The 25,253-nt window shown below is 51.4% G+C and overlaps 1 protein-coding gene across 2 annotated transcripts in view; it reads left to right on the forward strand.

The window, feature by feature from the left end:
* Positions 1-22,453, forward strand: part of LOC119113026 (aminopeptidase N) — a 51,019-nt gene extending 28,566 nt beyond the window's left edge. For both annotated transcript variants that reach the window (XM_037237342.1, XM_037237343.1), the window contains exons 7-18: positions 2,503-2,659; positions 3,082-3,163; positions 4,144-4,327; positions 13,775-13,919; positions 14,423-14,568; positions 14,935-15,111; positions 15,476-15,666; positions 16,147-16,317; positions 16,804-16,947; positions 17,368-17,449; positions 19,479-19,679; positions 21,598-22,453. In XM_037237342.1, the coding sequence (XP_037093237.1) occupies positions 2,503-2,659; positions 3,082-3,163; positions 4,144-4,327; positions 13,775-13,919; positions 14,423-14,568; positions 14,935-15,111; positions 15,476-15,666; positions 16,147-16,317; positions 16,804-16,947; positions 17,368-17,449; positions 19,479-19,628 (1,629 nt within the window). In that variant the 3' untranslated portion in view covers positions 19,629-19,679; positions 21,598-22,453. The remainder of the gene's footprint in view (positions 1-2,502; positions 2,660-3,081; positions 3,164-4,143; positions 4,328-13,774; positions 13,920-14,422; positions 14,569-14,934; positions 15,112-15,475; positions 15,667-16,146; positions 16,318-16,803; positions 16,948-17,367; positions 17,450-19,478; positions 19,680-21,597) is intronic.
* The last annotated feature ends 2,800 nt before the right edge of the window (positions 22,454-25,253 follow it).

Genomic DNA, 25,253 nt, shown 5'->3' on the forward strand with positions numbered 1-25,253 from the left:
TTTTATAACAGTCAGATGGATAGTTCCAGGCTGTTAGCTAACAGTGCTCCTAATATCACAACAGAGATTCAGTCGAAGCACACTCAATTAAAACATCAACTTACCATCACGTTGGCGTGTCTCTCAGACTCCAGCTAGGCTGGAGAGCATATCCGTCCGCCCGACTGTGAGAAGTTTTTAAGCTGGCAAGATGCCTTTTTTAAGCAACGAAGCTGGCGGTACGCCAGCCAGGTCAGCAAAAGCACCTGCACTTCCAGGCGGTCTGCATGATGTACCCAACACACCGCCGTGCATTCGAGCGGTCTTCAGACCATCAGGCACCCCAATTCTCGCCGGTCGGCGGGCGTTCCATTCGGGTCTGTCCTCAGCTGCATATGGCGCGCGTGGGCCTGACCCCGTGGGAACAGTGGGACCAGCACAGCGCCAGCGTCGCCGGCCGGGGTCCTCGCTGTCACACATTTCCATCAGGCTCGACGCGCGTCGAGGCTCGTCGCGTCTGGCGGCTGCTTTTGGAGCGCGCCGCCGTCTCGGCCGCGCGTCAGCCGGCCGCCGGATCCCCAGGGCGCCACTGAGGCCGGTCGGGTGACGTCTCCGCCCCCGTCGGCTCAGGTTAGCCGGCCGCCGCCGCCGCCGCACCTGGGCCCCAGCTGGGCGATACGCACGCCGGCCGACCGCACCCCCCGCTCATTACGACGCGCGCTAACCCCGTGCTGGCCGTCGTCATTAGCGTCGCGGGAGGGCGTCGTTATCGACGGTCTCGCTTCCGGGTTTCTGTTGGCGGAGTGTTGATAACGAGACGAGTGACGAGCATGTGTGAAGTTGCGTCATTGAACACAACGACTGTTGGCTTCGGTTGTTACCCGCGGGGCCATGGGGTGAGGTAGCCTGTTACGTCAACTAACCCGAAGTCGCGCAGCTGCGGCGGCCGAGCCCGGCTAGGCTTGGCTGGTCTACACTTTTGGCTGGCTTGTATATCTGCAGCTACTGATAGCACCATCATGCAGCATTCATTTAAAACGGCATATTTACGGTTGACGACAGATCTAGCTTCTCTCTTGCTCTAAGTCTAGCTCTCTCTCTCTCTCTCTCTCTGTGTGTGTGTGTGTGTGTGTGTGTGTGTGTGTGTGTGTGTGTGTGTGTGTGTGTGTGTGTGTGTGCGTGTGCGTGTGCGTGTGCGTGTGCGTGTGCGTGTGCGTGTGCGTGTGCGTGTGTGTTGACTGCAATCTTGGTGATTTCTTCGAATGCTGAAAGCAGCTGACGGAAGATGTAACTTAAAATTATATCAACATTTACTATCACTTAAAGTGTACTCGCTCATTTTAAGCGATAATGTGGCACTTCATGTCACCGGCTAGCCCACCTTCGAACGATGACGAGAATATGAATAAAAATCCAATGAAGCTGCGCGCATGACATGATGACGGCCGGAGATATGAGTGTAGGACGCTCATGTGGTTGGGATATGCCAGTATAACCCTGGTAATGCATCGCGATATCCGTCGAGTGTCCACCCTTTTGCCACGGCAATACAGGTCGTGGGGTTTCGCTACGCTGACCCAGAAGGTTCATCGATGTCTGCTCATATAGCGGTGGCCCCGGCGGTATTGAATTAAGGCTCAGTGGCGCGCCTGGTCTGCGTCGGCGGCGGCGCTTTTGACGCCCGTGCGCCGATCGCAACGCCGCGCCGCGCCGGCCAACATCAAAGCAGCCGCCCGCTTCCAGTCGTCAGCGGGCACATCAAACAGAGGCCGCGCATCTGGCGCGGCGTCGCCGAGCGCTGCGCGTGTATGCAAACACGGTGCCGTTTGTGTGGTCTCCCGAGAATGGCCGATGGAAGCGGACAGGCCTGGCGTCTGACGGCGCGGCGGTCCCGCCGCAGGGCTGGGTCTTTGGACTACAGCGGTCTCGCCGCAGAGCTAGTCCTCGGGGCGTCAACGGTCCCGCAACCGAGCTGGTCCTCAGGACGTCAAGGGTCCCGCCGCCTGGCTGGTCCTCCGGACCGCAGCGGCCCCGCCGCCGGTATGGTCCTCAGGACAGCAGCGTCGGTCCTTCGGACCGCAGCGGTCCCGCCGTCGGGTTGGCCCTTCGGACCGCAGCGGTCCAGCCCCGTGGCCAGGGAAGGCGGGCGGCCCCTGGCTGCCGGCCGGTGGGGGCCCCTCCGCCCTGCGGTCGGCCGCTGAGCCGACGCGGCGTCGCTGCGGGGAAAACTGGCTGGCGGGATCAAGCATTTCTAGCAACGACATGGCATGCGAGTCGGGAGCTGGAAATCCCACACCGATGATCCGTGACCGGAGAGCTACTGATGCTGATGGTGCGTGGCTGGCAGTAACTAGAAAGCCAATGTGAATCCTATACCAGCAACGTGGTCCAATATTAATGTGCACATTTTGTGCAAACCTTAAACATTATATGCATTCGAATGCCTCCGTATGCATTGACATGTTTCCATCCGTATGCGAACGTTTCGAAATGTTTGACTGCGACTCTGCACCCGGGCTGCAGGTGGAGCCGTCGTGGCGCATGATGGAGCAATTTATCACATCAGATTTGCAGCGCGTGATGACAACGGACGCGCTGGAGACATCTCACCCCATCTCCATCGTCGTCCACCACCCTGATGAGATCAATGAGATTTTCGACCACATCTCCTACGAGAAGGGTGAGCTGCCTTACTTCACTGACCTGGTCTTGTGGTCGGTGTGACGTTGGGCGGATTAGCTGATGTTGATGATTGCCTTCGCTTATCGGAGAGTGGGCTGTACCAATTCGTTGGTCCTTGGTAATGCCGCGTTTTGGGCTCCTGCGGCGTTGGCCTAATGTAGAGTCACGTTTACAAATTCACATTTTCACTTGACTAATGCCGAGTCACGTTTAAATGTTGTGTTTTGCTCGTCTCGTGCACTGTTGAGCTAGGATGGTCAACCAATAAAATCATCATATAATGATAAATGTTATTTCTGCATGCATGTATGTACCTTTGGCTGAAATAAATTATCCGCTGGCCTCTAACACGACGCGACTTACAAGTCACACGGATGCTTCTAAAAATGGGCTCGAAAGTGACGGATGCCGGTGTCGCAGGCGCCTCCATTATCCGTATGATGACGCACTACCTGACTGTGGAGACCATGCGGAACGGTCTTGCCAACTACCTGAACGACAGGTGAGACGATCTGGCCAACCTCCTGAGCGACAGGTGAGACAGCTTGGGCCCGGACGGCCCGGAGCCTGGCTCCACTGGCCACGCTGAGATGCGCGGTTCTCCCAGCCCCGACGGCCACGCTGAGCAGCCCGGCCCCATCCGCGCAGGCCCGTGACACGGCACCGTCGCCTCCCAGCCGACAGGAAAACACACGTCAGCTGGGCGGGGCGACGGTCCGCTTTTTGTGTTCACGCTCGAGGACAGCCGTCAGCCAGGCGAGCACTGTCCGGCACAGTTCGTGGTTGGAATCGTAATTTGCTGGCGCTGCGCTCAGTCCTCGAAGTCCGCTTCAGTGAGGAGGCACGCCAGGACGTGTGGCAACGGGCATGATACGCATACAAAGTCGCCGGCCAACTTGTTCGGAGATCAGGTGTCGGAATGGCGACATGCTGGGATGGCGGCGTGTTCAAGTCACTCTTTACTTTGACGACGCACAACAAGGCTGCGAGTTACCATGCGTAAAGTAGACCTCAGCGACGCTTCACTTGCAAAGTGCTGTCTGGACGGCCTTGACATGTACAGATTTGCTGAAGGCACATGGTGAGCTGGCCGCATCAAGTTATCCTGTCTCGTGCATGACATATTCTTCTGAAGTCTGTAAACTTACACCGACACAGCCCGCCCAGAGTTACGTAATCGGCTGGCGTTTTACTGTGACCTGGGTATGCCTTACGTCTCAACAATGGTTTTGTAGTGATGAACGATAGCTGGGTAACCAATTCCGTGGACGACGTCTGTTCCAAGGCCAGCGAAATCGTTGGCTCTTGGAAACCACTCAACCGTAGACCCGGAGGCTGTGTTACAGCTGGTCCTGTCAGCATGTCAATAAAGCCAGTCGTTTTCAAGCCTGTACAATAACGTGATGCTGTCCAGCATCAGCCAGCAAGACCGGCGAATCTACCACGGCCCACGTCTAACGCTTCTCGCTTCTGTACGCTCAGAAAGTACCAGGGCGCCACGCAAGACGACTTGTGGCACTTCCTGACGGAGCAGGCGCACAAGGACGGCACCCTGGCGCCTGATATCACCGTGAAGCAGATCATGGACAGCTGGACGCTGCAGATGGGCTACCCCGTGGTGGAGGTGAAGCGGAACTACGGCGATGGCACGGCGCAGCTGACGCAGGTGAGCACCGGGCAGGAGCGCAGCTGACGCAGGTGAGTACCGGGCAGGAGCGCAACTGACGCAGGTGAGCACCGGGCAGGAGCGCAGCTGACGCAGGTGAGCACCGGGCAGGAGTGCAGCTGCCGCAGGTGAACGCGGGCAGACACGGTGGCACGGACTCTAACCTAACCTAACCCACCACCGCAACTTCCCCGTTCAGTGGAGCGACCAGTGGCGAATACCTCAGCTGAGAATCTCTTTCGGTATCTGTCCGACTTATGGTTGCTCTGCTCTTGTCGACCCTCAGTCGAATAATTTGCGCGCTGAGGTTTTCTCTGGCATTGCATCACGCGAAGATTCTTAACGACGGTTAAGGGCATGTTGGTACCCAGAGGGTGCGTCTTATGTAGGTCGCAGCGATATGCTCATTCCAAGTTAGCATGACGTACATGACTGGATAATCTGTGTTCAATGTCTGCTGGCTCAATAGGTCTCGCTTCTTAATCAAGTATCGAGTTATGTCGACTGTGAAATCGGCGATACTCTTGAAACCAGCTAATTGATGAACCCAACCAACCCTCAAGGCATCATTTGCTTTCGGATAACCAGCTTTGAACGTTTTTGTTTGGAATAGAGATCCTGGGATACATAGGCGGACTGTCCCGGTTTAACTCACGCTCGTGTGGGCTCCATTCGACCCCAAAATGTTTTTTTAGAATGGTTCCAGAAGACAAGGAGTAGCTGCGCCAAACGTCGCATCGCTTTAGCCAATGAAATTGCCAATCTTTTGGCATTACAAAATGTGTTGTGTCTTATAAATTCGCGGACCTATGGCAGGTGAAAAACAGGCCATGGCTATCAGCGAAGGCATCCCCTACGGAATCGCACAGTGAAATACGAGACGGTGTGTTAGATGAGCTCATGCATCATTGAGGCAGTTTCTTTGACAACTAGACAACTGAATTTAGGATTACGACTTATCCATTGACCGTGGATCGGGCATGTCAAAACCAAAGTGTTTTCACTGAAGACATTGCTTTGCACGAGTAGCTTTTGACGCACGTTTCTAAATTATTCAGCAGAGGGTGGTCAACAAATGTGTTATTTGAACTTCATAAAGGTAAGAAAAGGTCACGAACCTTAGGTGACACCGATCAACGTTTTGTCTTTTTAAGAATATGCCGCCTAACGTATCCCTTGACGCTTGTCGCAATTGAAAAAATTAAATAACATCGAGGGTTTAGGTCACTGTGACCTTCTGAACGTCAAATAAAGTCACTCATCTACAATAAACACCCGTGACCGTTTACTTAGTAGAGATATATAGGCTCAAAATGGTTGCATAAGGAGGTCTGAGGGACCTTCGGCACCGATTTGGATTTTGACCTGTTTGACCTTACTTGTAGGTTAACATAAAATTCAAAGCCTAGGGGCCTCACAGGTATGTGGTCTCACACAAGTGAGACCACATACAGGTTTATCCATCTCGTAATTTCATTGCGTCTAACTTCTGCAGTTTTTGAGATATCAGGGGTCAAATTGTCCCCATACCCCACCTGAGCGGCGTCGTGTTCAACCGGCCGCCCCAGCGCGTAAGGCTGGCCTATCAAGGGCCTCTCGAATACAATTGCGGTCTGACTTGATTCGAAGACTTGCTGTGTAACTTGACTAAAAGACAACAAATCCAGGCTTGCGCTAAGTTTTATGGCGTGAACTGGAATGGTTTTGCGTCGCACTTGTGTCTTAGGAGAGGTAGACCAGGGTGTAATACCGCTGCTGCACACATATAAGATATACGCACACCTACACTATAGAATCGCAAATTTCATGTGATGAAGGAATCACGCGAAAAGTAAGCGAAAGTGCCTTTTACACACTGGTCTGAGTGCACCCAAACCCCGACATCCATCCATGCGCAGTCCAGTCTAAGCGTCCGGTGTATGGGTGTCTTCCCGGTTACCATTTCTTGGGTCTGAAATAGATTCCATTTTACAAGTCTCCACCATGACTCGTTACGTGTTCCTCCTCATCAAGACAGGACTCTGCCCGTGCCAGAGTGTCTCCCGGTCTCGCTACGCTACGGTGTCCCGGTCTCGAGCACTGCCAAACAGCTGCGCTCAACAGGCGCTTTCGCTAATCTGATTGGCGCATTCCTAGAAAGATCAGTTGTGACCGGTTCCAGCACTATAAACCCAACCCAGGGGCCATGAGCGTAGTTTCGCAAGATGAGTTGGAGTTGAACAGCGAAAAATGACTTAACCTAGCTCCAAGATACACCAAAAGCGGGCTTCTCCACGGATTTGTCCCACTTTTTCTCGAAACTGAGAGGCTTTGGCCCCTGTTACCCCCTCCCCAAGAAATGAAAAGGAAACCACACCCCCGCCAGATGCCTCCGTTCCGGAGACCCGTCTGCTAGACAGATCGCGGCTGCACGGGCGTCGAGGATCCACGCAGGCGGCGGCGGCCGGAGGGCTGTCACCGACCGTCAAAGCCCGGCCGACCCAGCGTCAGGAGCGGCGACGATGACGTCACCGAGTAGGGATCTGAGTTCGGCTGAACCTGCGGCAAGAGCGCCATTGATGACGTCGCTGGGTAGGGCTCTGAGCTCGGCCGCACCCACGACGTCAGGGTCGCATATATCACATCAGTCATCTTGACCTCGAGTGAACAGATTCGTTGCACAGGTGGATCGAAATCAAACAGGGACCCTGTATTTGTATAAAACGGCTGTCTCCTGCTATACCTCAGGCCCAAGGCTGATCTTCAATGTAAATCGTGCTCGGCCCAGATATTCTGGATAGTTGGGTCTTGCGATAAGACTCAGACCCCAGATAGCGTTATCCTAAGTTGACTCAGATTAAAGAGCAGCCTACACGAAACTGAGGATTTAATCGAGCATCAGATGTAAAGACGCTGGCTTAAATAGTGTTTCTCATTTATGTTGGGGTTTGAACTGAAAAAAACCATCCTGGAGACTTTTGGTGCCGTTCACAACCCTGCCTTTCTCAATGCCTAAGAAAGGCGGGGTTGTGAACCCTGCCCTTAAGCCGCTCTAGTTTCTGAGCTAGACGCCCTCGAAAATGGGGAAAGGTATATCGGGGAGAGTATTTCAAAGTCAGTTTGGCATTCATGACGTCATAGCAACGTCATTTAAACTCTGTCATTTCATAAGCCATGCGGCGACCCAGACCAAACAACAATATTGTTGTCGAGGTATTGATATTTGGCGTTAGCGAGCAGGATTTTTCAGATATACCGGCCGTCAACTGGCTCTCAGTCAATGTCGTGCAATGTACGATGAAGTAAAGAAACCATGTCGCATTGAATTAATAAAAAGCATACCAATAGTTATAAGTAAGCTCGTTTCCTCATATATAATGTTTGCTTCAATATCGTCAAATGTGACTCATTCCCATTAATCTAGCCCACGGCTCTCACCTGCTTGGGCTTGGGCTTGGATGAACTAGAATCTGGATAAATTGGAATCTGGATAAGCTGGAATCTTGATTATCTTCTCATTGAAACGCACCGAAGCGATGTGGAAAACGAAAAGCATCCGATGATAGAAGTAAGCGTGGTTTAGGGACGGTGCTGGGTTGGTTTGGCTGCGTCAGGTTAGGTAAAGTTTACTTTGACTGGGATCAGCAGGCTGGGGGTTTGTCGTTTGCGTTTGGATGTTTTTCGACAATCAGTTTGGTCAACGTCGATATAGCGTCAGTCTTTGCACCTTTACAAGGGATTGCACTTGGGACCACTTAGAGATTACACGCAAGGGATCGCATTTTGATTTCGCCAGGGCTCTTAACTCATGCAAGGACAATTTTGTCAGTGGTCTCTCGGCTAAGCGTTAGATAACATTCAAGGGAATGTTCCACATTTGAAGATGAAGCAAAGATCAGATATGATGCAATAAGCTCACTTATTATTATTCGTAGACTTTGAAGTGGAAAAGGCTGCTCTAGACAACACAATTTTTCTTGTCAGCAAATGTGCTCCCCAATATGTTATTGTTTAATTACGTCATCGCACCTTGAACAATATTGATTGAAATAAGACAGGAGTATTAGCCTTATTCCTCGGAGAAAAATCAGGAGAATGGAAATATAGTTGAATTGATATTTCGGCAATACGCCTTTATCGAAACAATAGCAGAAGTGAATTCTTCGTTGAAATTGACTTCATCGATTTCTTAGGTCAGAAATGGCTTCTGATATTGTTTCGATAAAGGCATCTTGCCGAAAAATCAACCCAATTATATTTCCATTATCTTGGTTTTTTCTCCGAGGAATAAGGCTAATACTACTGTCTTACCCATGTGAATAATGTTCCTCGCTAATGCACTAAACAACTAACATTGATTGAGAGCCAATTGACGGCCATTACATCTAAAAACGTGCTCAAGATCGCCATACATGAACGACTCGACAATCGTGTCTTCTTTGGCCTTCATCGCCACATGGCCAATGCAATGGCAGGTTTTCATTGGCTTACCATGGCATCATGGGAGCCTGGGTAACCTTGAAATGGTCTCTCTGAAATAGTCTGCACATCTTCGCGGGCGTTTAGCTCAGAAATTAGCAGAGTTTAGGGCATAGAAAGCCACAGCTGTGAGCTGCAACAGATGATCTTCAAGATGAATATTTTAGTTAAAAACTTGATACAAATATAGGCCCCTCATCCATAATGCCCCACAACCCCATAAATAAAAATGAAACACTCCATACAAGGATGAGCTAGGTTTGATTCGATCGGGTCAGACCAGGCTGGGTCATTTGAGATTAGGTTAGGTTTTGTGTAAGTTATGTGAAGTTGGGTAGGGCCTGTAACCTGTTGAGGTTTTTAACACGCGCTCAGGTGGGGGATCAAACTGACCCCTGGCAGGTTTTTCCAGAATGATTTCCGAATGACGCGACGTAGTCGCGCTAAATTTTGCATAGCTGTAGATAATTAAATAGCGGATTGTTTGGTATCGAAATCTAGATGTACATAGTAAGGTCGCTGACCTATGGCAGGTCAAAGTCAGGCCATGGTTTCAGCGGAGTCCATTTCTACGGAATCGTTCCCTCGGATGCAACAACGGAGTGCAGACGAAGCCATACAGCTCTGTGGTACTCTCTTAGGCAACACAACAATTGAATGAGCAAATTACATCGACATGCGGTCAGGAATGAAGGTCAGGCCAGAGTCAAAACCATTCTGTTTTATTACTCCAGGGCTTGCTATATGAAATGGTTGCTGGTGTTTATTTTAAATTTATTGATGGCAGGAACCGTATTCTTCATCTTCCATGGACTTCTTAAAGGTCAGAATAGGTCATTGACCAAAAATGACCGAGGCCAACATTTTTTTTAGGAACCTTCTGCTCGGCATAATCTTCATCGCTTGTTCAGATGCAAAACTCAGAGTAGTCTTGTATGATTTCGGTCAACATGACCTGCAAAAGGTTAAACAAGATCACTGGCGTTAAATGAGCATGTGACGTTTGTTTAGAAACACTTAGCTAAGTTTTGGAGGCCCTATGGAGACCAACCTGGGATTTAACTTTGTTTGACCTTATTTGACGCAAACATCATGACCTAGGAACCTCAAACCTTGACCTAATTGGTTTCACGTACAGGTCAACCCACCCTGTGAATTTGATGTCTCCAGCTTGCATAGTTCCCGAGATCTCAGGGGGAGGTGAAATCGACCACCCACCCCCACCCGGGCGAAGGGTATCCAGCCGGCCACCCGGGCGCGTGTTAACCCTCAAAATCTACGTCCCGGAAAAAGTGACAACCGTATGCCGAACGTATGCTATACCAAACGAAACAATTTGTCTCAGCAATACGGTGAGCAAGGTTTAAGAAGCTTACCGGCTACATTGGGCTAGGTTGTGTTCAGTTATATTATATTTATGTAGGTGAAGTGAGGTTTACGTAAACATATTACCCGCGTAAAGACCAGTGGGGTTGAGTCAGAGCCTGCGACTTGTGGCCTGTACTCCTGTGTGGTGTCTATCCTGGAAGAATCGTAAGCGAAACTGATTATATCCCGTGCGATCTCGCGAGTAACCGATACATTTTGTGGGACCCAGGATCTTATGATCCGAACTCAGACGCTGACTCAGGCGCAAGCTTGAAAGAGTCAAACCCGGACTTGCATCAATGCACTCAACGTTACGCATTAAGTGGCTGGCCGCATGGAGTCAGGCTCAAAACTCCAGAACTCGCACACGGACTCGGATTTTTGGACCCGGCCTCCTGCCTGGCGACGATGGCTTCACGGCGGCGGTCAGACGATGATGCACGTGTGTTTGCGCGGCGCAGTCACTCCGACGGCACTCAGCCTTGGAGTGTTTGCGTCGCTCGTGGCCTCCCGCCAGAAGGCATCAGCGCTGATTTCTGGTGACAACCCTCGCGTGTGAGCACGTGGGGCCGAGACCAGACGCTGCGAGGGCGCTGCCTCCCAGTGACGCCATCGGGTAGCTCGGCTTGGCGGCCGTGCGGTCGGCGCGCGCGTCGGCACAGCCGCGTCGGACGGCCGCGGACACGCGCCGCGCGCCCGGCAGCGCGGCCGGCCTGGCGCCTCGGAAGTCGGCCGATCCGCCCCACTGCACCGGTTAGAAAGCCTGCCCGCAGCGCCTGTCGCCACGCCGCAGCCGGCATCGACGGGAAAGTCCCGGGCGCATGCCGGGCCTCGTGTCCAGCGACACACCATCACCGCCATCTGCAGACGTGGCCGGTTTCACTGAATTTATTGCAGCAACAAGAGATTGTGCGAGAAACTCACCACCTGGTGGCCGAGCCTACGACTTGGCGCGCTGCCATGGTTACAATTAGGTGCTTTCGACGCTTGTTTACGAACTGTATTTCATGGATGGACGCAGGCCATAAACATGCCCTGAAGCATGTTTATTGCTGCTAACTTTTCCGTTTGATGATGCCTGTGCTACAAACTAGATCGATTCGGCTGTTTGGAATATGCGAACACCACAAATATATCTGCTTTCGGGAGCAGCATTTCCAAACGGAGGCCGGAATGGTTAGGATTCAAAAAGCCCGCGCTTCTTGTCAATTTATTTCAACCGCCCGCTTATGCAACCTCGTGGACGGCTGGGCATGCCGGCTGTTGCAAGCGGATCCTTCTGACATTTTCTCCTCTTCCATAACTGATACCCTCACTTTGTCCTTCTCGTTAGCCAAACGGCTGGAAAAGCCTCGTGCAGTGCCTCGGGATTTCCAGATCAGGTGACCTAACTCGGCTTGACACGAGCTTACCTTGGCGTAAACCTGAGCTTTAGCAATATCATGGCATGATTCCGCATGGCAAAATGTGCTCTTTTGTTTGGCTCGGATTTCAAAGCTGTACGACAACTATTACGGAGCTGGAATGCCAATAAATCCTTCAAAGGTTTTTATGATTGTAAATATGTTTTGTTTTGTGACGTTGTCTTTCGCGTGGCAAAGGTCAGCTGAAGACGCTTTGGTGAAATTGACCAGGGCTGTCGAATGCCGCTTAAATTCTTCCGATCCGACCATCACCAGAGATGCCGGATGGAGATTGGTACTGGCGGATCTCATGCATATCCTGAGATAGCGGGCAGGGATACTTTCCACCGCTGCCCCAGGCGGCCGCGGGTGGTGGGACATCCCAGACAGTGCCACAATGATAGGGAGACTCCCCGTCTGTGTCTGTCTGTGCTCCCCGCTCAGCATGCTCACGGCCCTGCTGGAGGGCAAATGATGACGCGGCAAAATGAGAGACTATGCTATCGGAGTGAGAACAGTATGGGCGAGGCTCTAAGCTGTTGCAGAGTTTAACAGCTCTGCAGGAAGGACGAAACTTAGCGTTACCAACGCCATATTGGCATGCTGTCTTCGCCTGCGATAGTTAATATCAACGCGGTAAGACACCGATTCGTTGACCGCACTTAGCAAACTGCGTTTTGTAATGTTTATAGCGCACTAATATGTCAAAACGTTTGTGTAACAAGTGCAGCCTAAGCTTGAAACGCGCTGTTTAGGTTAAGAAATATGCGAACATGAAGCTGTGATACCATGAATTCAACAAAACGGTATGCCATAGCTTTGATTTTTTCCACATAGCGTTTGCAACAGAGACTCTTTTCGAAGCGCACTTTGGCTTTGGGAACGGGTGTACCACATGATCTTTGTAACGTCCCAGTTCAAACATCAACCAATGCGCTTCTCGGTAACTGCACCAATAGAGGTGCACACGTTGCTTGTCATCGCGACGGTGATCACGACTGCGGGGAAGAATCCTAGTGCTGTTACTGAGCGTTGACAGCGTCATTTGGATTCGAAAATAATTATGATTGTTATCTTTGTTATGTCCTGACGGTGCTGCAGTGGCACTGCTCAGTGTGTTTAATAGACGTTACTAGTCCTGAGGTTTCACTAGAGCATGTTTTTGAAATATGCCTTAAAAGTGGGACACGCCCTTGAACATGCGCGCGGGTGGTCGGCCGGATACTCTTTGCTCGGGTGGGGATCAATTTGACCCCCGGATATCTCAAAAGTAGCATGGCTAGAGACGCTGAATTTACAGAGTGGATTATTCCTAGGTCATGGCCTTGGGCTCAAATAAGGGCAAACAAGGTCAAGCCCCAGACTGGTGTCTAAGTGCAACTGGAATTTCTCATGCAACTGCTGTGAAACTAGACACCTGTTTTAAGCAAAACGGCAATGAGGTCATTAACCTCTTTTGACCTTTGAAGGTCAAGGCGACCAAATACCTGCGAGATCGCGCTGATTTTGCCGGCCGAATAAACATCAGGGATTACGCAAGGCGTAATTAATTGTTCGTAAAAACATGGTCATAAAAACAAGCAAAACAAAACAAAAATCGTTCGTAATTGACAAAGTGCTGTCCTAGGTCATTTTTGGTCAGTGACCTACCCCCACCTTAAATAAGTCCATGGAACATATATGTTACGGTCACTGTCGTTAATAAATTCGAAAGGTGCATCAGAAGCTACCCCATAAATCAAGCTCTCGAGTAAAACACAGGATAGTTTTGACCTCGTTCTGGCCTTCGTGCCTGACCCTAGGTCAATGGGATTGGTCGTAGTTTTAAATCGAATTGATTTAGTACGTGAGGAACTATATCAGAGATGTATGGCTCCTTCTAACACTCAGTTGTTGCATCACACCGAACAATTCCCTAGAAATGCCCTTCGCTGACAGTCATGGTCAACTTTGACCTGCTGAAAGTCAGCGACCTTAAAAGGCTTACCTGATTTTTACATAGCAATTCCTCTATTCATTTCTTTACAGCTATGCTAAAGTTTTATGCGGCTACACTGCACCGTTCGGAAATCATTCTGGACAAGCCTTGGGGGTCAATTTGACCCCCACCCGAGCGCGTGTTAAATGCCGGCTTTCCGGCGCTTAGCTCCAACACGCCTGAGTTGTGACGCGCCGCGCTTCAGTAATATTTCCAATGATGCTCACGAACCTTTTGCAGAAACGCTTCCTGCTGAACGGCGGCCAAAGCTCGAGTGACTACCTCTGGTGGGTGCCGGTCACGTACGCCAGCCAGGCGGCGCCCGACTTCAACACCACCAAGCCTTCCAGCTGGATGCGGAAGCAGCGCCAGGTGACCCTGGACGGTAAGCACCCTGATCGGCAGCCGGCGACGCAGCTAGCGAACGCCGAGCGCCTCCAGTGGCGAGATGGAGCTGCAGAACGGACGGTCGGGATGCGACGGCCGTCAAACAACGAAACCGGCGCGTGGCAAAACACCAGTTACCCTTTCTTAGTTGATATTGGAACCATGTGCCTGGAAGCGGCGGACCTTTGACATTTAGGCCATAAACATGAATAAACACCGGACACAACGGGACGAATATCGGCAGCAACCGTTACCACCGGCGGTTAAAGCCTGGGAGCGGTGGACCTTTAACATTTAGGCCATAGACAATGGACGATACACACCGCAACACAGTGGGACGAATATCGGCAGCAGCCTTTACCATCAGCGGTCAACAGCCATATCTCGAGCGTGAATACTGGTGTGAGTTGACCACTGTAGCCGCCTACATCACGCGGGCAAGGCTGCACATGGTGGACGGGCGTGGCGGGTTCCGCACACAAACTGCGCTCCGATTTGCAGGCATGCCGGCCGCCGACCAGTGGGTCATAATGAACGTGCAGGAAGTGGGTTACTACAAGGTCAACTACGACGCCGAGAATTGGGCGCTCATCATTCGTCAACTGTCTGTTGACAACACCGCCATCCACACCATCAACCGGGCACAGGTGGGCATCAATCATGTCCTGTCTCCTCCAGGTGGGTGCCAGTGACGTCGTGCTACGCTAGGAGACTCTGACTGTATCCTAGTGCCGATTGGCAGGCTACAGTGACGTTCTGTTGCCACCAGTTGGACGTCAGAGGTGACGTCTGCCGTCGTCTGCAGCCGACGGGATCCCGCCTCACCTACGTCTGCCGTCGTCTGCGGTCTGCGTGGCCCTACCTTACTTGTGTATGCCGTCCTCTGCAATATGCGGGGTCCCGCCTGACCTGCGTCTGACGTCGTCTGGTGTCTGCGTGGCTCTGTCTGACCTGTGTTTGGCGTCGTTTGTAGCCTGGGTGACACTGTCTGACATATGCCTGCTGTCTTCCAGCTGATTGACGACGCTATGGACCTGGCGCGCTCCGGTCAGCTGGGCTATGACACGGCCCTTTCGGTGTTCGGCTACCTGAGCAACGAGCGTGAATACCTGCCCTGGGATGCCGCCTTTGACAACCTGGCCTACGTCAACACCCAGCTCAAGCGGACGGCCGGCTACGGTGCCTTCAAGGTAACGTCGGGTGGCGCATGTCGAGGCCTGGTCAGGGCGGCACTGTCGTCCCGGTCTATGCACCCACTCCCGGCGCACGGGAGATTCGGTCGGCGCACGTCGCCACCCGACAGAAGCATGGTTCACTTGCTGACGCGGGGTCGTTCGTTCGATGCCTGAAGCTGGCTTTTTTTTGTCTTCCGCAGTCGCCATGAGACACTGCGACGCTAATGTTTGTAGTGGCTGCGCGTGCCGTAGAAATAATCAGAGCAGATGACCCGCTGTCCGAGGCAAATGTGTCGCCACACGTTTGGCCCTGAGCCCTAAGTTCGGTTCAGGGCCGTTAGATCCCGGCTCGTCCGACTGACCCTCACCCCCGCTGCAGCGCTTTGCCCTGAAGATGATCCAGCCGCTGTACGACCGCGTCGGCTTCGAGGAGCGCCCCGACGACTCGCACCTGGACCAGTTCAGCCGGATCAACGTGTTGAATTGGGCGTGCGCCCTCGGCCACAAGGACTGCGTGCGCCAGTCGGTGGACAAGTTCGAGCAGTGGATGGCTGATCCAGACAACGACGGGTGCGTCCCGGGTATCATAGGTCACCACCCGCTATTTTTACGCCCTGGTGCAGGAAATGGTCGCTGCACTGTACGCTTGGTCCTGTACCAAATAACGTACGATGCATAGACAGATTAATAGATTGTTAGATAGATGGATAGAAAAATAGATAGACAGATACATGGACACATAGGTTCATAGATACATAGATAGATACGTAGATACATGGGAAATAGGAGAGGGATATATATATATATATATATATATATATATATTAAATAAAACAATTGCGGAAGATTATTGCGACTGCTTGGAAGGAGGCTGTTCTATCCCCACGTACATAAAGCGGTCTGAACGTGTTGCTGGATTGGTCAGAAGTGAGCTATCCTCGTTTGGTATCATTCTGCAGCCGTAAGCGCATTGCATGTTTATTCACTGCACCCACTGATCTTTGCCGGTATTGGTTCGTATCACGTACATTTGCTCCGGTTGTGTTGCAGAATAATCCCTGCCAACCTGAAGGCCCGCGTGTACTGCACGGCCATTCGTGAGGGCGGCGAGGACGAGTGGGAGTTCGCCTGGGGACGCTACAAGGCGGCCAACGTGGCTTCCGAGAAGTCCCGGCTCCTCTCGGCGCTGGGCTGCTCCAGGGAAATCTGGGTCCTCAGCAGGTACGGCACTATGTAGTTCGGGTGGACGAGGCGGGTTCGAAGGATCTCAAGTCCGCCAGTTGAGCAGTTAACTGCTCGGCTGGGGTGAGCTCGACGGGGAAACGCTGCTGAAGTCTTACGGTACAAACGCGTGTTTGGTCGTCACGAAACCTGATCCGTAGTGACAGATTTCTGAGCTGGACCTGCAGATGTGTGAGTGGTGTCAGGTTTTTGGACCAGACCTGTCAATCTGTAACCCCTCCCCCGGGCTTTCCCGGACGGCCACGTGTCATTTGGAAAATGTTGGCAAATTCACCATTCCGCACTAGTGATCGCACCGTCACAGTCCATCGTCGGCCGATTATGCTCAGCACCCCCGCTACAACACTGTCGCCTCTGCGGTGGCCCGCTAAGCTTGGCCTGAAACGTGCGGGTATTCTTGGGACGCATTCAGGGCAAGCTCCCTCAAGACTGACCCGACCTGTGATCTTGTGGCCTTGCCCTCAGGTACCTGAACTGGACGCTGACACCAGACTCCGGAATCCGGGTTCAGGATGGCTCCCAGGTGTTCTCCGCCGTCTCCAGCAACTCGGTGGGACGCTATCTTGCCTGGGACTTCCTCCGAAATAACCTGAAGAGGATTCTTAAAACGTGAGTGGTTCATTGCTGGAGGACACTTGTTCAAGCATTTTAGGCTCATATGAACAATTTCAATGCCGAGTTTATGATTTGAGTTAGGAGCAGCTTCCGAGTTAAGGACATTGTGTGAAATGCTGTTGACATATAGCGAGCAAGATATGTGCCTCGATGGCTTAGAAAAGTGCGACGAAAATCTGCATGAGCCAATACCAGTGCTCAACTGTTCTCTACTGATCGCGACCAATGCAGGTGGCCCTCTTGGTAATGGACGCTGACGACTTGCGATATTTTAACGCATGTTCACATTTTGGTTTTGCATGTTTATCTATGATTCTTAAGTGCGATTGTCATTATCATTTTATTTCCTCACGCTTGATGCCCTGACGTGCACATTGAGTTTTAATTTTGTTTTCGTTTCGGTTTGGTTTTTAGTTTCGGTGGCGGCAGTTTTATGATTCCCCGCTTTATATCGAACCTGAAGTATGGCTACAACACTGATCTGGATCTGAAACAGGTACGTCATATTGTAGAGAAGCAGCACACATGGTACCTAGCCTGCTAATGACCCCTGGCCTCAGGCAGCCGCGTGATTACCGACCCTTTTAATTCCATTCACCCGTTCTCATGTGCTAAGATGGCCGTTTGAGATTAAACGCACGGGTGTATGAAGGCTGCCAGCTTTTGCGAGCCCAGGTCGACATTGACCGCGTCTAACACGACCAGTGCCCTACTGACTGTGACGCCCCGAACCGACGGTAGCCGGCCCGCGGTGTACCCGCCCTCTGACCTTTACACCCCACACGTTTGCTCAGGTTCAAAGGCATGTATCACCTGGGCATCATATGTGCATCATTCGGAAGAGATCTTAACTCACGTTCAGGTCTGGCTGAGGTACGAATCGTTGTCTGCATTGCCTGTCGGTGTCGCTGCCTGCTTGTTCTCACTCACACGCCCGTAAGATCACATAACGCCGTTCGCTCATCAACGTGTCACAGCTACTCAGGTATTCACTTTTTGTTATATGTTTATTCATTCTTTTTTAAACAGTTGTTTCCTGTTAAGTCATTACTGATATCACTCATCAATGTTTATCCTTCACTGAAACGCTGGCCGTCTAACACGCCAACATCGGCGCATTTCCTTCGAACTCAATCTGTAATCCAAAGAGGGATGCTATTTTTCTCTGCACCACCAGCTGTGTGCTGCTCTTGATTTGTTTTGTTTTTGCAGTATCTACCGTGGCCGTGCCGTGTCTGATCCGTATTGTCTCTCATTTTGGCGCAGTAACACTTCAATCGCATGTTTTGTTCACATGTGTGATGTTAGATGGGAGTGAGAAACGTCTACATATTTTCCATGGCTGTAACTTTTTTATCTGTAAACATATGCTAAAAACACAGATTTGTTCACGTCATGATCTTCATCTTTTTTCGCGATCACTGGTGATTTTTGTGACTTGCGGTTTCTTTACCGACCTAAGCAAAAATGGTGGCGGTGTTGTGGCATCACCTTGTTTTCAGTTTTCATGAGCTGAATCATGTCTTTTCTATGCTAGTATTGTTTGACGTACCAATGGAGGCACTACCAATTCGAGCCGAGAAAGCATATTTAAAATCCACCATTTCTATGCGTGGTACCTGCAAGTGACTGTTCAGGTGAATTACCAACTGAGTAAGCTTATCTACTGACGGAGTCACCCCACATAATTCAACTTGCGTTTCCTAGGAAACTAGTGACTAAATAAAGTCACGGTCAGTCACTTCTTGACCGGTTAAGCTACCGCTCAAGCTGACCCCGTGCACAAAAAGCCTGTAGAACGTCAGAAATTACACTGGGCGCACCTTGCAAGCAGGTATACGTCTGAGATACACGCAGTGTGTGATTCGGCGTTGCCAATGGCGGCTGGCTGAGAGGACCATGCTGGCACGGTGCGGCAGTCCGATGGCGTTGCATAGCACCTTAAACAATTTTAACATTATTTGGCGAGAAATCGCAGGTCAAAATTGCCCTCTGAGCTGGAAGTGCTCCACGGGGTGTTGGAGTTAAGATCTTCGCAACGGTTCATACTTCAGAAGAACTCCAGTTCAGAAGTCATGCATGTACAGCGTGCGATCAAATTGATCAAGCAAAGAAATGTCGTTCTAGAAGCGGACTCCTGTGTCGTGTGCTTGGATTAGGGCGCCACATTTCGGACGTGTTCGTGTAGCCTGAACGACAAATGACCAAGTGTAACCAGCTGTCAGAGGGTAGGAACGGACGCCGTGTAAACTGAACGGTGTTAATTGACGCTGATGATCCAGAGCATGACCTGAAGAGAAACTCTACTGTGTGGAGTGCCACGTAACGTTCTATAAATAGCTTGTCGTGTGCAGCACTACAAATATTGTAACACAAAAGACTACAAACTATGCCACAGGCACCCATCCCAAAACCTGGCACGAACCCATCGCCTACGGCGTGCCCTGCTCTATCGGATAGCATGATCTGAACCGGACTGAGCCGGCCAAAGCTGCGAACTGACCTAGCGTGTGACTTGGCCGCAGCTGAAGCAGTTCTACAAGGAGAACAAGGCTGACCTGTCCGAGGCCAAGCGAGAGATGGAGCAGGCCATCGAGTACTCCACCACCAACGTGGCCTGGATGAAGAAGAACTATGATACCATTGTGCGCTGGCTGGAGAACCGTCAGCGCTAGCGTCGCTCCGCCGGCCCCCTGTCCGCCGGGACTCCAGCAGCGGGCTGGGAGGTGAGGGACCGCTGCGAGGGCCGCCGGGGCTCCAGTAGCGGTACCGGAAGGTGAGGGGCCGCCGCGAGGGTCGCCGGGGCTCCAGCAGCGGCGCCAGGAGGTGAGGGGCCGCCGCGAGGGCCGTTGGGACTCGTATCTGGCAGGTGTAGGTTCACACCTTCCCAAGAATGTTAGATAATTCACTTCTGAACAGCTCGAGCTCTCGGCAGCAAAGGTGAAGAAAATTATTGGGCCCGTGCGAGTGACGCCGCGACGGCGCCAATTTTGGGTGGGGTTCTTGTGCTTTTATCTGGATTATTAACCGCATCTTGATCATCCATACGTCTGGCAGAACCAAACGTTTTGGAAAAGGTATATTGTGGCATGCAGCATGCACAATTCATGTGGGCTAGGATATTAAAAAACGTGCTTAACTTCAAAATATGTCCATATCAAGAAAAGTGTTATATTTTTTAGGGATTCCTGATGTCTTCATGACCGTAAAATAAAAGCATGTCTTCGCTGCAACAGAAAACTGTGCTGGCCACTTGGCTTTTTTTGCTGGTACGGGTTCAATTAAAGAAAAAAACTGCAGAAGTCCGAGATTTTTCACAAAAGAGGATGTTTCTTATTTGCAGTTGGCCGCGCGTTAGCCGCATATTCTGACGACTTTGTTTAGCCAACAGCCAAGATAATTGTTTTCGCCGACGGTGGGTTACATTCGCTCGTAAATTCGCTAGATAGCCTTTACACCCGTATAACTTATGCAAGGTTGCTGTCACTTTCGGAATGCAATGCGGGTGTTGGTAAATTTTTACTCCTCCATTAGTGGTTATAGTAGTAAAACTCAACAAAGGTTTTTGATCCCATTCGTGGAGATACGTAAAACATTTGTTCGCAGCCCAGGGCGATGACACTGTGTTTGTGGCTTAAGATTGACCGTGCCTTACATTGCGCAAGCACTGCGCCATCTTAGAGCTATCGATTTGGTCCATTATCGTGCATGGATTTGATGGCATTCGGCAGGCCAACTTAAGTTCATTTTGCCACATCTTTTCCGAAAGTTTAGCCTGAAAATGGGTTGAAGCCCCCAGCCTAAAGAAAATGAGCGTGCTCCGTGTGCCTACATCCTATGTTTAGCGATCCGGGGTTATGCTGAACAGAACCGTTAACTGCAGACAAAATCAACGAAAATAAAGGTCTGAAAAGAAAATGGACACTATCCAGAGCTTTTGGGAGCGCCAAAGTCCAGAGGCGTCAGCTTGCAATTCCGTTCGTCGAGCGGGCAGTCGGTTCAGTTTCATATGCAGATCGATGTTCGTCCGCGATGACTTTTGACCAACCTGAAAATCTGTTCGGAGATGTAACACGACCTTCTGATCGCATGAGCGCAAGAACCAAGTCCAGTACGTGACTTACCGTAGGCCCTATTTCTGTGGCTGGTTGACGGAGCTGTAGCAGGCGTGAGGTCGTCTTAAAATAGACTCCTTCAATTTTCCCAAAATACTTGTGCAAAAATGGACGTTGACCTGTTCAATACCAAGCAAAATAAGGACACCAGTAACACCAAGTGTTAAACCAATAGTTGGAAAAAGTCGCAAACACTGGTGTGAATGTGAAGCCGAAGTCAACTCTTTCGAAGTTGACAAGCGTATATCGAGTGGCCTCTTGTTGGTGATGTCGGTGGTATCCTGGATCGGCCCCTATCATTGACAGTAGCGGATGTCTACACATATGCTCGTCTCTCCCTCGTGGTGCGCATGCTGTGCATGCCGATGTTCAATAAGAATCTTAGATATAAGCAAGCAGCGTGCGGGCAATGAATTACGGAGGATGTATCATTTTGACGAGCCGTTTGAAAGGTACAAATTGTGACGGCAGCGAACACCACTGCCTAGCGGAAAAGTTAGACACTAACGGATGCGTCTCTCACGGGTAGGTGGCGCTGACCTCCGGACAGCCGGCCAAAATATGACGCCATCTTCCGGCGTGATCCGTGGCGCCATCTGCTCCAGCTGCCGGCCGGTGCCAGCAGCCCCATCCGCCTCTTCTCGACCGCCGGGCCGGCCCCAGAACCGTGCCTTGCCGACCGGGCCGCGGCCGAGCCAGCCGGACCCGCCGGCGGTCTGAGCCGCGCCGCAGCAGCGGGGCGTGCCACCCGGACAGTGCGGACGGCACGGATGGGTGGGTGTGCGTGTTGCCCGCCGTGGTCATGGACCTACGTATCCCGCTAGCCGCCGGTTGATGTTTTGTTGTGGTGCGGTGGCACTAAGCGGCAGCATCGCAGAGTGCTGGGGCTGCCGTGATGCGATCCGGTAGGTTGGTCCTGGTAGGGGCTGCCCAGGGATAGTGCAGGGGTCTGATGGATCCCTTTGTCTGTACATATGTTGTACGAGGATGTAATGTGTGCTTGTGTTTGCACAGGGTTTGTGCCAGGGATCTGGCGGCTCTGGTGAGGCAATAAAATGCCCCCATGTGCCATATCCTGTCAGCCGTGCAACCGTGTCCCCTTGTCCAAATGTTCTCACCAGTTGCCAGCCAACAACGCAATAGCCATGTTTTCCATCATAACCACAGGGAGTCGGCCAATTTCTATGTTATATCATGCAATCGCACCAAATATTCCCATTACGCACCGTTCCGGTCGCAATTGATTTTAGAGGAATGCGCGTCTGAAATGTCTTATCAATTATTGGTAATCACCGCAGGTGCATGTAGAAATCACAAATCCTGTTGTCTGTTTTGACATATCATCGTGCGCAGTGAGCAGAGAACAATAAACCGAGCGTGTATAATTGTCTTTGTGATGCAGCCAAGGCGGGAGGAATATCAGCACCAATGCCTGAAGGAAAGCCGCTTGCATAAGGCTTAACACTACAAACAGATGGCACGCAAATGCACAACATATGTTCGCCCTAATATAATTAGGTACGTAAATAACTGCACTAAAACTTCACGTAAAATGGTTAAGAATGTGCTTCACATAGCACCCCAAGCTTGACAAACAGCACTCAGCACCGAGGTTGTCCATTTCAAGGAGAAGTAACAGCTCAACGCTCGGCCACCAGGCAGGATGAAGGAGACGATGGGCCAGCCTATCACCACTCACGCAGGCACCGCGCGCGGAGAGACAGTGACGCACTACAGCACACTGTGCACCGGGTCTGATGTGCGGTAAGAAACCCATCTGCGCACACACAGCCGCAGATGCATCACGAGGCAGTCAGCAACACCTCCACTCAGCACTGGGTATCAAACACAGGTGCAGGATCATAGTCGTTTGGAGAGGCTGCGGACCTTAAGCTAACTACACTATCAGCTTGAAAGGTAGCGCGCCAATTAGCATCCCGATCGAAAATACACTTTTCCAACAAAAAGTAAAGCGGAGTAAAGCGTAAGTAAAGTGATGGAAACAAAATCGGGAAGCCATAGGGTTACCAACGCAGAAGGTCCCGAAAGCTGTTCCATTTCAAACTTATACCCCGGTATCGCATCCTACCGCGAAAAGACTGAACGTGCAACACTCCTTTAAAGCTGCCACAACAGGCGTAAGACAGGTATGAGGAGCAGAACAGTGCATAACTTTACGAATCATCGAATAGCTAACGGTCTGTGCAATGTCAAAAACGCAACGGCACAAAGCAACCTGCTTGACCGTGCACACAGCCTCTCACATACCACGAATAAGAGCCGCGTGGACGGAGCCACCGGTCCCAACGCCGACCGTCCACGTCATCGTGGGAGTCGCCGGGCTCAGTGCAGTGAGCCGCGCCAGCCGCTGGCCTCTCACGGACCGGCAGAGGCGCCGAGCCCGGCGGCGGCCACCTCACCAGTGCGCGCCGTGCGTCTCGGCCACGGCCTGCACCATGGCCAAGTGGCTGGCGTACGGCTCCGTCTCGCTAGACGCGCCCGTCCAGCGCACGGCGCGCGCGTCGTCGCCGGCCTGCAGAGGGAACGCGCCCACCACCGTGCCTGTCTCGTCGTGGAAGTTGTATGCCTTCGTCTCCATTCAGGCGCTGTCCGTGTTGCGCGTGTAGGCCACAGTAGACCACAGGTCATAGGCCAGAGTGCTACCAGTGTAATGTACATGTGGCACCGTACACGTACGTCACACCCTTCAGCCTTGCTTCAGCGAGCTTCAGTGTTCCTAGGACCTTGCCTTCAGCGAATTATTGATGGCGTCAACAGGCGTTGCCTGAAAGCTCTAGGCGCAGTTTTGGGTGATTTGTCATGTTGATGAGATCCTTTCGACCAGCAGTGATCCTTTCAGGGATATGGGATATGGGAAATTGGTTAACGGTGAAACAGGCCTTTATGCGCTGGCAGCCCGAACTAGGGACAGGCCCTAGCAGGGACCCCTCTGCGGGTTATGAACCGGGTTCCCGGACGGGGCTCTCTCCAGGGGACCTCTCATCCCGCTCATACCTGGCGCATGCAGCCTGCCTCGGACCACCCCGGACAATCGCGGCGTCGCAATGATGCTGGGACAAGGCAAGAAGAAGGTTAAAGGTCCGATCGAAAAGAGAAGAAGTCGGATCGCACTGTTCCTTATGGTGGCACGTTTTTGCAGCATGTAATGCCGTATATGACGAAATAACATTTTATTTTGAGTTTTATATCAAAGCAGACTAAATGAATTTGAATGCAAGACATGTATATAATTCTTGCATGTCTTCAGATTCTTTCATTATTGAGATCGGTTTACATCAATGTCGAAGCCGATGTTTGATGATACAATCAATGATTGCTATCAAAGACTGACGAATTGGCTGTCGTTTAGGACAGGGTGTAAAAATCCGGCATGTGAAGCAGACACGCTCATTCTCCGAAACGGCTCGTCCGATCACCTTGAAACTCCCACTAATCGATTCCGTGCAGTAAGGTGAGTCGTGAAGAACGGATACTGAGATCTGGCATGAGGTTAAGCGTCTCAAAAACGCGTAGCGAAAGTTTTATACGCAAAAGCCGACAACTCGGATATCAGAGCCTACCGCACCGGTCTCTGTGAAACGGCCTGCCTAACCAAGCAGCACGTTTCCTTGGGATGAAACATAAAGGGAAAAGGCATAATTGTAAATAGCACCATGCTTGCAGCTTGGACAGGGAATCAGAGCAGATGGCGTACTTGATGGTAAAGTTTCAGAGCAATTGGCGGGGTAGGTTCTGAGCTATGAGTTGTGTGGGAGCAAGAGTTTTAGAATTTAAAAAATTGACGACTTTTGACCTGACCTAGGGTCATCGAATTCTCTACTGCTTTGGGGAATCAGGAATAGCGCATCCAATAGTGAAGATTTTGCGGCGATCGGGGGAGTAGGCTCTGATATCTGAGTTGTCTGCTTTTACATGCAATATTTTCTCTTTGCGTTTTTGAGGTGTCTGACCTGAGGTCCGGTCTTGTTTTTCCTCTCCATAGCTCACCGCATTGCACGAAACCGATTGGTGAAGGTTTCAAGGCGATCAGACGGGCCGTTTCTGAGAACGAGCATGTCTGAACGTAGCGTGTGCCCCATGTGCAGGTTTTTAGACCCTGCCGTGGTTTGACGCTTCTTATACAGTTCCAGCGCGATCGCGCGCAGTTCGTAGTCCCATACCCGT

Source organism: Pollicipes pollicipes, unplaced genomic scaffold (genome assembly GCF_011947565.3).
Source record: "Pollicipes pollicipes isolate AB1234 unplaced genomic scaffold, Ppol_2.1 Scaffold_7261;HRSCAF=8764_pilon_pilon_pilon, whole genome shotgun sequence".
Classification (NCBI taxonomy): Eukaryota; Metazoa; Arthropoda; class Thecostraca; order Pollicipedomorpha; family Pollicipedidae; genus Pollicipes; species Pollicipes pollicipes.